Source organism: Rana temporaria, chromosome 5, assembly GCF_905171775.1.
Source record: "Rana temporaria chromosome 5, aRanTem1.1, whole genome shotgun sequence".
In the NCBI taxonomy this organism is placed as follows: domain Eukaryota; kingdom Metazoa; phylum Chordata; class Amphibia; order Anura; family Ranidae; genus Rana; species Rana temporaria.
This window is the reverse complement of record NC_053493.1, coordinates 255,882,336-255,899,927: the sequence shown is the minus strand read 5'-3', so window position 1 is coordinate 255,899,927 and position 17,592 is coordinate 255,882,336. Positions and strand designations below refer to the sequence as shown.

The window sequence follows — 17,592 nt, the reverse complement described above, 5'->3', positions numbered from 1 at the left end:
GAAAGAAAATGGAAAGAGAAGGGCCACATAGTGTAAACCGGTATAAAACTGGGTATTTATTGTAAAAAGATAGCAAGTGCACTCACATGTATCTGGATAAAAACTCGCATATTCTATAGTATGAGGCGGCATACTATAGAATAGTATGAGAGTATGAGGCCGCCTCATACTATAGAACATGCAAGTTTTTATCCAGATACATGTGAGTGCACTTGCTATCTTTTTACAATAAATACCCAGTTTTATACCGGTTTACACTATGTGGCCCTTCTCTTTCCATTTTCTTTCAACTATTTAACCCCTTGCTGAGCTGCAAAGATCCAAGGTTATCCATTTATGATCATACACTGATTGATTACTTCTAGCAAGTTTCTTGGTGATTGCTACTTTGTGTACCCTGTCTGGTACTTGAAGCTTGTTATGACTTGATTGACGTACGTCATTTCAGGTCCACCATCTTCGGTAAGCCTCCATTTACTACCACTGGTGGCGGTGATCACTCACTACACAATTTGTCTTGATGGGATTCTAATCAAGTTCCCTCATTCTGCACGTGGTGTCTACAGATATATGGACTTTGTGTTTACAACCATTGGACTTTATCTTTCACGAGAACTTCTTTATTGCATTTGTTACTTTATTTATGTTCCCATTGTTCCCATGAGGAACTACCATTATAGATATTAATTTGCCATAGCGCTACACAATTTTGTTTCTGTAGGAGGTAACTAGACAAAAATAGAAACAAATGGAAAAAATACATCAATTAGCATCAGTTAATAACTGTCTGTATTGTCCCAAGCTGCTGAAAGGTAATGCAGACAGTTCTCATTTAGGACAAGTTGATAAATTGCACTGGAAAACATCTGGTCAGTTTAGAGAAGCTGTTCCATAGAAAATCGCCACCAACACACCGGTTTCACACTATGGCGACTTCAAAGTCGCGCGAAATGTTTACGCGATTTCAGGGAATGCCTGTGTAACTTGCATCAAGGTTGGACCAAGTCGCACTAATATGAATGGTTGTCACTGGGGAACGACTTGTGCTATTTTGCAGTCCCAAATCGTGGGACAAGTCGTACAAGTGTGAAAGGGGCCTTAGGCATGATGGGGCGGTGAAGTCATAAGGGGCGGGCCACCAGATGACATCACCTGGTGACCCCCCCATGCCAATATAAAGTTGTTGCGCACCGGCACGCGGCATTACAGCAGGAGAGAGCGTCGAGTCAACATCAGAAGAAGAGCAAAGGCTAGAAGACAATGGAGAAGACCGGGCAAGAGCTAGCAACTCATGCCGGTTTAAAAAAAAAAATGGCATGGCGTTCCCCCTAATTACTTGGGGATAAAAGTCGGATCCCTGGTCATTGAAGTCGGACTTGAAGTCAGAGGGTAAAGTTGGATCCACAGTCGTACGACTGTTTTGTCAAAATCGTTGCTGCGAAATCACACAAGTGTGAAAGGGGCGTTAGGCTGGGTTCACACTGTTGCAAATTGGATGCAGGTTTCCCTATGGAGCCAGTTCACACATCTCCGCAGTGGCTCCAGTGCAAATTGCACACGAGTTCTGTGCGTCTTTCAGTCCATTTCAGGTCCGAATTCAGCCCAAAATTTGGTCTGACATCTGACCTGAAATGGTGAATGGGGATGTATCGGACTTCTGCTGTGAACCGGAGCGTGCTGCAGTGTGAACCCACCCTATTTTTTTTTTTTTGCTTTAAAGTGGTTTTAAAGGCCGATAGTTTTGAATGCAGTCTCTGCAGTGCAGCTCTCTCCCCCAATATTTACCTGAGCCTGATCTCAATCCAGCGCTGTGCAAGAGAGCAGTGGATCTCTCTGCTCTCAACCCTCCTCATAAGCTCACAGACAGCAGTGGGAGCCATTTGCTCCCACTGCTGTCAATCACAGCCAGTGAGGCGAGGGTAGGACCAAGCTATGCTCTGTCAATGGACTCATGGAGCAAGATAGCAAGCGGCTTGCTATGGTAGGCACTCAACAGGCGGAAGGAGCCATGAGCGCTAGAAACAGACATGAAAAGAAGAGGACCTGGGCTGCTCTGTGAAAAACCATTGCGCAGATCTGGCAAGTATGACATTATAGGTTCACAATCACATTAAGACCAGCCTCATCCTCTCACTATACAAACAAGTGGTAACCACCCAAATCTTTAATTGGCTTTCACGGAGAGGTGCACATGAAAGGGCAACGCACATCACAAACAAAAATTTCACAACACACGTACCAACTGGCCTGAAAAAAAAAAAAAAAAAACTCATCCTCTCACTTATCACTGCTGCAAACTTGAGAACCAGACAAAAGTCTGCACTTTGTTATAGTAACCAAGGGGATTGTTTGTGGCTCCACTTTGTAATGTAATTTCACTGGCAAGAGATCCATAAATCTTTGTATGTAAATACTACTGAAGCCCCTAAAATAATGCATACATTCCAGTGTGCTTAAATGGTAATAGGTGTTGGCAGAAGCTTTGCACTGATTTATGACTCGCAGGCCTGGTTATTTATACTGAGCCAAAGATGAGGACAAATAACTTGGTTCAGAGTATTCCTCATTCGGCTGTAGTGATCTCGAAGGGTAAATCAGGTCAGCACTGGCTCTAATGCACCCTAGAACAGCAACAAAAAAATTGACCACTGGCAAATTATCCTGCCAATTTCCTCATTGGTTTCAGTGGTAAGGCCTGTCAGAACTATGTACTGGCATCGTTGTTCCCACAGACTTATGTGAAGTGGTGCAAACTGAGGGGTAGCTTTCTGGACAAACAAGAATAAAGCCTTATTTTGTATCTGTCGAAACAGCTTGGCCTCACAACCTGCCTGTGTTTTAACAAACAGCAATTTCTGGCTGCCAAAAAACCCACTGTGGTTAGAGGCTGCTAAAACAACATATTGTTCAGGCACTAACAGGTTAAACACCAGAAACACAGGTAAGCAACTACTGGTTTACCTGCTGTAGAAATAGTCATGTATTCTAGAAGAATGCTTTCAATTTATTTAGCAGTTGGTCCAAATAAAAATATTATATGAAGGTTGAATTAATTGGGGTTAAGTGGAAAGAGATGTGTCTGACAGATGTTAACTGAGGCAGAATTGTGAAGTGATGTGGAAATCTGTTTGTGCCTGACTCACCTTTTGGAGTTTTGGAACTGCCATTAATACAGTCATCGCTCTGTCTCTTCTGCGCCGTCTTGAACTCTTTGAGAGACAGGTATAGCACCTTGCGCACCACCCTTTCTTCTGACCATGGTATACCATCACTGTCATCCTAGAAAAGGCAGAAAGGAATATGTTTAAGTTAGTTTACCATTACTGAAGAATTGCAACTTCAAGAAAACAAATTATTTAGAATACAAATATGTATTTGTATTCCTACAAATGAACATACAGAAGAAGAAAAAGGCGGAGATTAACTATACCCCTTTTAACATCAGATCCAAGGAGTATTGACACAAAGTTGCCTACTTGTCCCTTTCAACCTCTCCATCTCTAAAGCTCAAGTGTTCCTTTTATGGCTGCGATGTCTGATATTATTAAGGCTAGCCAGCCAAGAGGGGTAGGAGAGAAGAGACCTGAAAGCGGTGTGCAGGTTCTTTACATGCACAGACACACACGTCAAAAGGCTAACTTTGAACGGAAATGGAGTGCATTTTTAATAAGCACCTATTTGGAGTTATTACATTTTTTATGTGACTTTCAAATCTAGAGATTTGTGGATAAACCACTAGGAGGGAGCTAAGCATTTACCTGAGCCTCATTCAGTTTCCCTGCCTAACACACATGCTCAGATAAAACAGCCACATGTGGAGAGCATTGCTTTTAATTATATGGTTGACTCATCAACCTGAATTGCAAGAAAGAATAGTAAAGCACAGCCACCATGTACCATTGCAAAACCAGAAGCAGAGCCTTCATATGTGAGACGCAAATATAGCTGCCCCATATACATATAGAATAAACAAAAATACAAAAAATACATAGAAAATATTTTTCCAGCACATTAACACACACACACTAATAAACGTAGCTACTGTACATCATGCTGATTTTTAAACCTACACCTAAAAATCATATACATTTCTCTTAGTTTTGTATTTGAAAACAGCTTATTTAAATTTACGACGACTATAAAATTTCCTTTATTCAGATTGTAAACAAAACTCTGCAGATTCACAATAAATGGCTTTTAAGAATTTAGTATCTACATGTAGTTTCAACTGCAAACATATGTTGTCATACACAGACATTAAAAATGACCTTTAGTCTTGTTTTCATCTTTCCATCAATTAAATCTTCTGCCTTGTTGTTTTAACTTTGAATAGTAAAAAAAAAAAAATGTCTGCAAGGAAATACCCAACACAGCCTACTTCCTCTTTCTTGTCTGGTCATTATCCCTGGCCTATGACAGTCGCATGCACAGCTTTCTCTCACTCTCTCATGAGTGTTTGGAAGGGAGGAGGGTGAGTCATAAGGGGGCCAATGAGAGCTGCATAGCTGGGAGGTGTGTGTGTGTGTGTAAATCCAGGAAGTGAACAGGCATCAGCTTCAGCTGCCCACCGTTAAAATGGTTGCATCTATACTCAGTGAAGGGAGATTTCTGCAGCATATTTGGCAAGTACAGAATCACAGTATATATAAAATAATATGCAAGGTGGTTGGAGGGAAGCTTCAGAATGGCAAAGATATTTGTATTACAAATTATGTGAGCAGACTGCAGTTGCTCTAACTGTAATGCCTTTTCAGGATAATGCCACAATTGCACTGTTCATGGGATAAACAATCCAGAGACTTATCAAAACATTGTGCAAGTATGTGTATGTACAAATTTAATAAAAATAATTTAAAAAAAAAGAAAAAAAGAAAAAAAGTATGTGTATGTACTGTATATTGTAATTATATAATAATGTTGCTGATCGAGACAGATGAAGAAAAGAAGCAATGAGAAACTACCCAAAAAAACAAAAAACAAACAAAACAAAAACACCTTATAGTCCAAAACTGTATTAAAATTTTAACTTTTCATTTAATCTCAAAGCTTTAGCCATTTCCAGTTTTTAACAGCCTTTCAATCCCTTGGCAGCAGTTTCATTGCTTAACTGAAAACTAAACAGCGGCAATTAAATCTTATTTATTCATGTATACAGCTACTAGGCCAGAAGTAGTGATCACAGTATTTAACAACATACTCATTGTTATCACTTAACCCCATGATCTAACCCCAACTCCTTGCTCTGGCTGGAGTCCAAGATCTGTGTTGGGTCTTCACTTGTCAAGTGGCCTCTGACTTTAGAGTCTTCTCAAACAGTATGAGAAAATTGGATAAATAATTGCATACTCTACCCTTCCGATGACCAACTGGAAACAATTCCAAAGGTATGTCTGCTTTATAAAATGTACCAACTACTCTTGAATCCAATAGCAAGATGCATAAGCAACTAAAAATGTATATAAAAACAGCATCATGCCCATAAACAGTATGAAGAGAAGGAATTTGGGGGCCCCAAGCAAGAAGCGCTGAGTTTCAAGTTGAGAAGCGGGGGGGATAAGTTGAGAAGTGTAATGGTGGCTGCTGCTGCCGACCGTCAGCTAGTACTTCTTCTGACTGCCTCCCCCCATGTTCTTTTTAACCCCCCCTCCCCTCCCTACCGCATACCGCTGCATACAGCTGCTGCCCCCCTCCATACAGCTGCTGCTGCCGAACATCAGCTAGTACTTTTTCTGACTGCCTCCCCAGCTCCTCCCCATGTTCTTTTTACCCCCCCCCCCCCCTTACCGCGCTGCAGAAGATTTAGTTTGCTGTTCCCAGCCGGACTGAAAGGAAGTGAGCACGTATGTGTTCGCTTCTGCGCGCAAGCTCGTCGGGACGGGGTGCTTTAAAAAAAAAATTGTTTTCTTATTATTATTATTATAAATTTTTACGCTAAAAAAAATGGATCACTTTTATTCCTATTACAAGGAATGTAAACATCCCTTGTAATAGAAAAAAGCATGACAGGTCCTCTTAAATATGAGATCTGGGGTCAAAAAGACTAAAATGCAAAAAAAAATAAAAAAAGTGTAATTTGAAAAAATGACAACAAGAAAATATTGCTTTAAGAAGCATGGGCGGGAGGTGACGCTATGCTACGGGGATGGGTGGGGGCCATCTTGCCCTCACTCGTATCCCAGCTGAGCAGGAGAGAGGACCTGATCGCCTCTGCTGCTGCCGACGACTCCCGTAAGCGGCGGAGGGCGCGGGAGAGCGGCGGGAGGGGGGCCCCTCTCCCGCCGCCAACGGTGATCTCGCAGCGAATCCGCCACAGAGACCACGGTTATCGTTGAAAGGACCGCTCACTGAAAAGATGGATATCTCTGTTGTGGTAGCAACTGCTGCCGTTACCGAGATATCCATCTTTAAAAAAATGACGTATATATATACAGTGAGGTTAAAATCCATACCAGAACAAATGGCCTGGTATGCTCTTTGAGGGGGAACCCATGCTGCTTTTTTTTCCAACATTTTGCGGGGAGTTCTCCCTAAAGATTCATTCATAAAAAACTGTGTGGGGGGGCTCTTGGAGGGGGAACCCATTGCGTTTTTCTTTATTTGTCATGGAGTTCCCCTTTAAGATCATCACAGCACAAGTTGCAAGCCAAAGTCGGATCACTTAAGACGGTGATCTGACTTTGATCCGACTTCAGTGATATTCAATGGGCTGTAGGATCAAAGTTGAACCAAAGTAGTGCAGGGAACATTTTCAAAGTCAGACCGACTTATGTCGGACCAGTTAAAGCGGGAGTTCACCCGAAAAACAATTTTTACCATTAGATTGAGGCTCATTTTGTCAAGGGGAAACGGGTGTTTTTTTTTTTAAATCGAAGCGGTACTTACCGTTTTAGAGATAGATCCTTTCCGCCGCTTCCGGGTATGGTCTTCGGGACTGGGCGTTCCTATTTGATTGACAGGCTTCCGACGGTCGCATACATCGCGTCACGATTTTCCGAAAGTAGGAAGGAACGCCCATTCCCCTGTGACTATAATGATATATTTTTATGTGGACTGTGCATTGTTACAGTGGCAGGAACAAATTGTGAACCCTCTAGAATTTCCTGGATTTATGTAGAAAGGGCTCCTAAAATGTGGTCTTATATTCACATAAGTCATAATAATATAGTCCTATTTAAAACTGAACTCCAGGTTCCCAGGGGAAAAAAGGGAACCTGGTGAAAAAAGGGTTCTTAAAAAAAAAAAAAATCTGATCTGTAGGATTATACTAAACATGAACACAATTTCTACCGGCATAGCAGCTTACTTAGTTTACTTGCCCTGTCCTTAATATACCGTACTTTTCATATATATGTGTATGGGTGCTTTCTTGTGGGCAGAGTACAGGCAGAACCATAGTACTATAGCACATAACATGCAACTGCCTAGAAGTTTTAATGAATGGGACAACATTGGGTCCCTAAATAAGCACATTGCAAGCTATTCTGAACAAGACAAGCTGCCTATGCAGTTCTGTATATCCATGCTCATAAGAACTAACTAGAGCATTAAATATATTTTTTTAAATATTTTTTAGGTATGATGTGTGAATGGAAACACAAAAATATATGGCAGGGTTTCCCCAAGTATGAATGGGAAAGTGGAAATACACTTTTAGGCCTCGTTCACGCCAGGAGGTACAACTTGAGTGCTTACATTTTTTTATTTTTTTTTAATGGGCTGCCCAATGGCGAGAAATATGCCACCACAAATTTTTTAAATTGTGCTGCACCAAAAACACATAGTCCTGTGGGGTCCCATGTATTTTACCAGGTGTAAAAGGGCACGCGTTTGCTAGATGTGTGGCAGTTCCATTAGGATTTAGAACCTGAGTGTGGCTGCAAAAGGCATGTTTTTGTGTGATGTGGGAAAAGCGTTTTATTTTGATTCTTGCGCCACATCTGGTGTGAACAGCCCCTAAGCAGTTTATGTACAATGTATTGTTGTTTGGATGCATCAGTAAAAAGCAATATAAATCTGAACATATGAAGTCATGTTCATTCCAGTCTCAGCCGAGTCTGGCATTTTTATACGGATGCTTGTTGGTTTCACTTTAAATAGCCTTGTTATAGATTTCTGCCTCCCAAAGTGAAAAAAAAAATGTATATGGGTATAGTTTATTGTGTTACAAAGCTGGGTTTACTGTAAGTTTATGTCACTGTAACATTAGTGCACAATGTGCATAGAGATCAAAGCTTAAACCAGTACTGGCAAATCAAAGAGGGGGCTAGATTTTTAGCCAATGACAGCTGATCAGATGAAACAAAAGCTTGGTAATCGTTTTTTTTTCCTCTTCCCGCTGATAGCGCGAAGAGAAAAAAAAGCCGGTCACCGGCTTTTTTGCAAGGGACACTGGTCCAGAGTGGAAGAGGCACATCCGCCTCATCAATGCCACCTGCCAGTGCAAAACCGTGCCACCTATCAATGACCACCAGTGGTGCCAATCAGTGTCACCTACCAGTGCCCATCACTACCACCCATCAGTGCCAATTCTCAATGCCCACCAGTGCCACCTCTGTCACCTCTTAGTGCCCACCAAGGCCGCCTCTCAGTGCCGCCTATCGGTGCCCATCAGTGCCGCCTTATCAGTGTACATCAATGAAGGAGAAAAATTACCTGTTTGCAAAATTTTATAACAGAATAAAGCGGTTTCGTATTTTTTTTTAATCTGCCTTTTTTAATTTTAACAAAAAATATAAAACGCAGAGGTGATCAAATACCACCATAAGAAAGCTCTATTTGTGGGGAAAAACTAGGGTACAGAGTTGTATGACCTTGTAATTGTCATTCAAAGAGTGAGAGCACTGAAAGATGAAAATTGGTCTGGGCAGGAGGGGGGTTTAAGTGGTTAATAATGAGAACAAAACATTCTGCAAAATGCAAATACAGAAAGAATCGTCAAGTATTAACAAATGACCATGTAATTTATTTTTTGAGAACATAAGCAAATGGTTCTAGTAACGCAGCAGTTAAAACTGGATTAAGCTGCATGAAACCTGGCACAACACCAACATGATGCGTCCAGAGCATTCATCGGCCAAGTCTTCTAAAAAAAAATTGCTGGAGGGCTGCTACGATACTTTTAAAGTCTATGTTAGGCAGCAAAAATCAGTACACCCCACAGTAGACTTAAGCTGTAGAATTACAGGGGCTGCTGATCTCCTGAAAATTGTAGTTTTCTGCCTGTCATGCCGAACCTCTGGCTTCAAAACATTCTGCATCACTGACCCCAGGTATGCAGATTAGAATTTGTGACTTTATTCTAATTTTACTGACTGTATCCTTGTTAAAGCTATGTGGTTCATAAGTACAGAAGCCAGCGATAGCCGGTGATCTAGCATTTTCAGATGGAGGGTGGAAATGGCAGCCACTTATGACAGGTATGAGTAGGCATACATTACAGTACTGATTCTCAATCAGCGGTATGCATATCCCAAGGGGTAACTGTATTGGGATCAGGTGGCATTTTTACTTCCCATAATAGTTATTCAAAACAGCCTGGACTTTCAGCAAATACACGATAATTTGTCAGTATTTTCGGGTTATTTAAAAACAATAGATTTTTAAACAGTTATGCACCGAACTAGAATAAGAATGCAGATTTTAACCCCTTGGCGCCGAGCGTACGCACATATGCGTCCTCAGGTTTCTGGGGTTATACTGGTATGAATCATTTTTTACAGTGGGCGATCGGCTTTCCAGTGATAACAACCGGTGCCGCTAAAAGCCGCTCGGTTGTTATCCCGGAGGAGAGGGAGAGGGAGGGGAGAGGGAGGCAAGCTTGCACAGCAAAGAAAATGCATACGGAAGTTGCGCCCACATATGTAAACGGTGTTCAAATCACACATGTGAGGTATCGCCGCGATTGTTCGAGCGAGAGCAATAATTCTAGCCCTAGACCTCCTCTGTAACTGTAACCTGGTAACCGTAAAAAAATAAAATAAAAGCGTCGCCTATGGAGATTTTAAGTTGCCGTAGTTCGTCGCCATTCCACGAGAGCGTGCAATTATAAAAGCATGACATGTTTGGTATCCATTTACTCGGCGTAACATCATATTTCACATTATACAAAAAAATTGGGCTAACTTTACGGTTTCGTTTTTTTTTAATTCATGAAAAAAAAAAAAATTCCCCAAAAAGTTGCATTTAAAACACCGCTGCACAAATACCGTATAACATAAAATATTGCAACAATTGCCATTTTATTCGCTAGATTCTCTGTTAAAATATATATATATATATATATATATATATATATATATATATATATATATATATATATATATATATATATATATATATAATGTTTGGGGGTTCCAAGTAATTTTCTAGCAAAAAATACGGATTTTAACTTGTAAACACCAAATGTCAGAAATAGGCTTAGGCATGGATTTTTTTTCCGACGGAATGTTGGCTTAAACTTGTGTTGCATACACACGGTCACACAAATCACGTCAAGAACTATGTCACGTACAACACTATGAAGAGCAGAGAAAAGTTAAGTTCAATGATTCAGAGAATGCGCCAAATTGATTCCGAGCATGCATAGGATTTTTGTATGTCGGGAATTGCATACAGACGATCGGAATTTCCGACAAGAACTTTTGTTGTCGGAAAAATTGTGAACCAGCTCTTAAACATTTGTTGTCGGAAATTCCGACAGCAAATGTTTGATGGAGCATACACACGGTCAGAATATCCGACCAAAAGCTCACATCGAACATTTGTTGTCGGAAATTCTGATCATGTGTACGCGGCATAAGGGTACTGCAGAGTCTATGGCATGAATTCCCACATTCCATGCGATGGGGCCATGGGAACACTAAACATAAGCACCCCCCCCACACACACACTCCTGCAGCACTTATAGTATAGTAGTTCCTCTATTAAAGAAACAGCCTCAAACTCAGTTTCAGTTTAGAAGCAAGGCTCAAACAAGACAATCTTTTATACAAACAGTGCTCCAGAAAAGCAATTGTTTTTGGATTACAAAATACATAAAAGACAGTTTGAATACGATGTTCAATAAACTGTATGTACTGTATATATAGATGCATGATTAATCGTTAAAGGTCGCAATCTCCATTCAACCCCTCACACAAACTTAATCCAGCATTTCCACGATTCATGTAAAAAGTGCAGAGCAGTCCCCCTGCTCACAGCTGTCAAAGAAAAAAAAAAAGCAGCCTGTTTATCAACAAAGTTGCTCAGCCCTGAAAGAGACAGATACAATGCTTCTTTTTATCTTATCTGTCCTTTTGTATATTAATTTACAGATCAAGGGGATGGAACTTTGGTCTGCAAATGAACTCAGTTTAAAGCAACCTTGTCAAGTAAAAATATATATATTTTTTGGGGGTTTCTAATAAAATTGTTCCTCTTTTTAACCCCTTATTAGCTATTAATTTACTCTAATCAGCCCAATTAACAGGTTTTTTTTTAAAATCTACTTCTATTTTAAAAACTATTAATATCTCAAACTTTTTTTTTTGTGTGTTCATTAGTATTTTTACATCTTTAACATATATTCACGTTTCACATAAAAAAAAAAAAAAAAATTATATAATCTATCGTATCTATCTATCTATCCATCTATCACATATATTATATTTAATTTGTAAAATAACTTTTCAATGCTTTGCATCATTGCTGACAGCTGAGGTGTAAACAAAAAGGTTGTGGTAGGTATCGGTAATTAGAATCAGAGCGTACTTAAAAAAAAAAAAAAAAAAAAAATCTTAATATTCTCTAATGGTATTCTATTTTTTCTTTACACGTTCCATTATTTTTCATTATATTTCTTTCAGTTTGATTGAAGCAAAGAGTATTATGTCTTATTTTATTGCCTAATGTTCAGGGGATATAAAGCTTTAAAATTAAAAAGTTTTTGCTTTATTCCAAGCAAAAAAAAATCATGATTTTCATCGTATCCATAATCGTGTAGTTCCAACGTCCCTCCCTTACATTTCGTTCTGTTTTCGTTCATTGATGAAAATTGGAATCGATTCTCGTCATAGCTTGCATCACTGGAAACATTCCATTGCCGAAAATGATGATGAAAATATTTTTGTCAGCTAAATTAACACCAGTGATGGTCTGCACAGTCTTTTTTACTGGATAACAACCAACGCTTTACCTCTCTACAATGGTTTCTAAATTGTGGGCTGAAATAAGCCAAATGTATTTTCATTTTCCTTTGAATCTGTAAGTATCTTACTTGTATAGCAGGTTATTATATATATATATATATAAAAAAAAATCTTTTGTATAAACAATTTTTCCACGTTTATACACACAACTGTAAATTAATGTCTTATTTATTATAGTATTCAATTGAATTAAAAAGCTTTGGAAGTTACCTTCCAATACCCTTGACCAGCTTTAATACTGGCAAAACATACCAAAAAGTTATCCTGCAATGAATGTGGAAGTCGATTTTCATTATAAAAAAGGTACAACTAATCTTTACCTGTTGTAGTGACTGGAACGGTTATACTTTTCACTGGAACTCAATCTAGCGCTGTTCACTTAGACGTAAACATTCAGAGGGCTTTTCTGTGCTGTATTTCTGTGAAAAATCTATCCCACATCCCAAGTCAATGAATACTGGAGTTTAAAATAAGGTGTTTTCATTTTCTGGATTTAGTTCCACTTCAGCCGCTTCAGGAAGAGTGGTTTACTGAGATGGGAACTTTATTTTTCTTGGCCTCTGTGTATGATGGTTTTGCTTTCTGTCTACTATAAACTGCAGCCATATGTTTCATCATCCATCCATGTGCAACATTTGACTACCTATAATAAAGAAATTTCACAACAAACCCTAAAGCAGCAAAAGGTTCGCTTTTTAACTGCGATTCCTTCTTGTTGAAATTCTGAGCATTTAAAAAATGCCTGTAGGGGAAGAAAATGTTAGATAATATACTCGCCTTTTTCCCTTGGCTTCAGTGATGCAGGAGAGGTAGTCATTCTGCCGAGATTCCAGGGAATGGACAAGGGGGCATAATAGGAGCCCGCTTACTTGGGATTGTGGCCACTGCATGCTTTAAAGGTGTTTTAGGGTTAAATTTAAGTATATAGTATGCGTTGTATGAATAGGCATATTTAAGTTTAAAAGTTATTGCCGCTTTAAATGTGGGATCAGCAGTCAGCCTGAAAGTACTGGAAGCCTTTATAAAGGACTGGCTGGGCTGGGAATACCCCCTTTTCTGACAGGAAGCACCGGTCGAAGAACTCCCTCCCTCCCTTCCCAGTCGCGTGCACTTTTATGTGGTCGGGTCACCCTGGATGTCTAGGGGGGATGTGTTATTTCATGATATAATGAGGTAATGCTGCTTGAGTTCTGAAAAACTAAGCAGTTACACAGTTGGTTGGTTTCATTAAAGTTATGATGTTTGATGATGAATAATAAAAGTATATATGGTTGATTTAATTTCAGGTTTTAAAACCGATAAAGTGCCACAGCCGTTATTTGCCAAACTTGGGTTGGTATATTTATTTGATAGTACCTGGAGTAAGCATTTGGGTGAATATGTGTGGCCTACAGTCCCATGAGGAGTACTACACATTTTACATGAAGACACTGCAGCACATTGCTGGATCACCTTCTTGTGTCACCATTGCCTTCTTTTTTTAGTTTTATTGAAAATTTCAGGGGTGCAAGGTTTACTTTAACTACTATTAGGCTTTACTATGGCAAACATGGCGCTGACTATTTTAGGAGACTGAAAAGATGCAATACACAGATACTACTTCACTTGGACACCAAAAGTGCCACTTGGAAGTGTAGCTAAATTAGAAAATTAGTGTTTCTGATTATAATTGAATCAGACCCATACACACATAACTACAACAGAACGTGGCAATCTTCATTTTGTCATACTAATTATTCTAAAGCAACTTTACACAAGTTTTCTATACAAAGATGCACACCAAGCATAAGGGCATGACTGATGCAATGTTAATAGTCATAGAAGTGGCGACACCAGCGATTTCTTTCCAGTATTTTTCTACAGGGTAAAGGTGACATTCTAAATTTATTTTATGGGTCATGGCATTTTGAAAGTTCAGTTTACAAAACTGCTCAATAACTGATCCAATCAAAAAAATACACCATTTAAGCAATTCATATAAAACAATTCGCATAGGAAACAATACAAATAATGCGCAAAAGTTGTTCAACAAAACTTTCATTAAAAAGTGCCCAAGTGCACATGGAAACAAATTCCAATAGGATTTCATTGCACTATTAACTCATCACTGTGAATTTAATGAATCTATAGTAACTTATTAGCGTATGTAATCTTATATGAATTTGTTTCCATTTGCACTTGGGGCACTTTTTATGAAAAAAAATTCATGAACAAATTTTGCACATGATTTGAATTGTTTCCTATGAATTGCTTTAAAGTTATATGTTTATTTTTGGATTGGATCAGTTATTGAGCACTTTATATGGTGAATGATTTAAGGGGTAAGCGCATCTACTTTGGAAGATTGTTTGTACATATTCAGTATATAGATGAGGGTTGAAGCAGCCTCTGTAATTTAATGTGTTTTTCACTTATCTGGACTTATTTATAGGACAATAAGACCATGTTGCAGAAAATGAATGCACCCCAAGGAAAGTCTTAAAAGCAAAGCTAAAGTGTGAGTTGAGTTGAGTTATTCATTAAACAGATATCAAGCAGAAAACCAATTATAAAAAGGGCAATACTTAAAGAAAACCCCTTCCCATTTAATGCCGTCAGCAATGGCACCACATGGAAGAGAAATGTCACAAGGCCTGAGAAAGAAAATAATTTCTTCACACAAGAAAGGTGAAGGCTACAAGAAGATCAGCAAAGCTTTACTTATCAGTCAGAATACTGTAGCAGCAAAAGTGATACAAAGATGGAACTGCAACCATCTCACAGAGACATCCAGGCCACCCATGGAAGTTAACACCTTGACAAAAGCGTCTTCTGAGAAGGGTTGAAGAAAACCGCCATGCAAGTTCACTTCAGTTCACTAAAGAAGTAGAAAGCCAAACTAGGGCGACGGTTTTCTATGACAATATGGCGTACACTGCAGGGGAATTGCGCTGCATGGGTGTTGTCCACAAAGGAAGCCTTTCCTGAAGCCCATGCTCAAAAACCCTGGCCACAATTTGACAGGGCCCATGCTGAAAAAGAAGACAGCTACTGGGCCTCGGTTCTCTGGAGTGACAAGACCAAGATAAATGTTTTTGGTATAGATGGCTTCAAAACTGTATGGCATCACAAAGGTGAGGTGTACAAAGGGAAAATTCATGGTGACGGCAATGTCCTTCTGTGGGGCTGCATGAGAGCTGGTGGTGTCGGGAGCTGCATTTCATTGATGATATCATGAATTCACAGATGTGCTGCTCTGTATTGAAATAGAAAATGCTACCATCACTCCATGCCCTTGGTTGTTGTGCACTTTTCCAACATTACAAATTTATAATGATCCAAAACACACACATCTAAGGCCACTGTTGCATTTCTGAAGAGCAACAAGGCGAAGGTGATTCAGTGGCCAAGTATGGCTCCTGATCTGAACCCAATCGAACACGTTCTTGAGGAATGGAAAAAGATAGATGTTGCAATATGCCGCCAACTTGTTCATTCCATGCCTAGAAGACTTGGTGCGGTCCTTACAAATCATGGAGGTCATACAAAATACTCGATGTAGTAGATTTTGTTGTGGAGCGTTTTCATTTTTGCATCAATTTCAGTACATCAGAAATAGTTTTTGTGTTCATTGAGATATGGATTAAAACCTTACTTTCTAAAGGGATGCACTCATTTATGCTGAGCACTGTATGCGTTGGCACTGGGCTGGGCAGTGCAGCCGGACACATATGGAGCCAACAGTGTGTTAACACGTTGTGTGGGTTGTGTTAAGGCAGCCCATTGAAATCAATAGGATACCAATAAACCAAAAAGTCCTAAAACCTGGCTGGACGCAGAATTCACAATGCAACTATGGTACATGGTGCCTCACTGTGTTGCATGTGCATTGCTTCAGTATGTTGGTGGCATCGCTACACATTTACAGTGCATTGTCATGTGTTACAACAATTATAATGACAACCAAGTCATTGGTCCAGGTCCACCAGTGTTTAAAGATGCTTTTGTGGTAATGTCAAAAAATGCTTTAAATCAATAAAAATAGCAACTTTTTCACACATTATGTATGAAAGTGTTCCTTTTGATCCTAAATAAAGTGTTCAAACTCTCTAAAAAAGCAAGCAAACCTTGTAAAGGGTTAAGAGAACTGTGTAATTACAATTGCTCAGCAAAAAAAGACAGTTACATTACAGAAGCTTGTGATGTGGATTCAACACATTGGATTCTTTTCGGTGTGAGTCACTGCACAATCATATGCAAGTGCTTGAATTTACAAGTCAGCAAGTCTTTTGTAAACAGTCAGCAGGCCTCCCATGCTGTGGATTTAAATGTCTAAGATTGCTGTTGTAAGCAGTAAGAGGATGCTGGCTCCCACCTGTGATGGATAAAGCAAAATACTGCGCTAAGTACTGGCCTGATTAATGGTGCTCAAACATACTATGATTGCAGCTATAACCATGGGCAATTGCAGACAAATAGCCAAGACATATTGACCAGTGGGCATTAACCCTGTCCTCAGGGCCAGGATTGCAAGATAACTGAAATACATCACAGGTGAAATCATTTGCTGCTCAGTGATTGCAGTGTTCTAGTCTGCATCTCCCCAAGGTAAAATCTGGCCTGTTAGTGGGCCCTGAGGACAGGGTTGATGACCACTGATATTCCCTTGTCTATATCACTAGGTCTTGATTATTTAGGCTATGTCTATAGTCGCTTCTCGGCCTTTTGGCTAAGATCAAGTGTAGTATCTGTTCTTATCAGTTGTCAGAGGAGCGCTGAAGCACCTCCATTGGGAGGGTGGATGCAATCCAATGACATCATAGCACCTGGAAGGATGGTTTCAGCAGGGACTACACCGAGCTGCCTGATAGATACTGGTGGCCGGCCTATGGTTGCGTCTGAGCCATCTGGAAGGGTGCTCCTGGTGAGGATGGGTGGCTGCACTTGGTCTGGCTTTTTTGCCAAGTTCTAGTCTGGCCTTCTGGCTGGCTGGTGTAAGTGCTATCCCTGTCAGCGATCCGGTAGGAGGAGCTGGTAATGCCCTGTGATGAGTTGGGGCAGAATCATGCAAATCCACCGGGTTGACGGGGGTCTGGAAAGGCTAGTATTGGCAGAGGCTGCTAACTGGAGCGGCAGTTCTCCCTAAGAAAACCTTGAAGGGCTCTCTAGCTGGTAGGGGTGAAGGGCTGCACTGGCCGGTCGGGGGGTTGGATTTGGAACGAAAAGCCTATGGTGCATGTGACCCTGGAGTGGCAGTCCAGAGGTATCTGAGAATCACTGTGAGTGAGGGTCACTTTGATTTAAAGATACCACGGTCACTGCACCAGAAACACGATTTTTTTTTAGCACCTGCCTCCTAGGCCGGGCCTTTTGGCGAGGGCCGGAGGAATTTTTTATTCCTGGCCGGAGGGCCTGGTCATTGTACACC

At 40.1% G+C, this 17,592-nt stretch overlaps 1 protein-coding gene and 1 pseudogene across 2 annotated transcripts in view; one reads left to right on the top strand and one right to left on the bottom strand.

The window, feature by feature from the left end:
* JARID2 (jumonji and AT-rich interaction domain containing 2) overlaps positions 1-17,592 on the bottom strand; it is a 272,215-nt gene that overhangs the window by 174,429 nt on the left and 80,194 nt on the right. For both annotated transcript variants that reach the window (XM_040353752.1, XM_040353751.1), the window contains exon 2: positions 3,144-3,279. In XM_040353752.1, coding sequence (XP_040209686.1) covers positions 3,144-3,279 — 136 coding nt within the window. The remainder of the gene's footprint in view (positions 1-3,143; positions 3,280-17,592) is intronic.
* Positions 16,874-16,977, top strand: LOC120942188 (annotated as a pseudogene).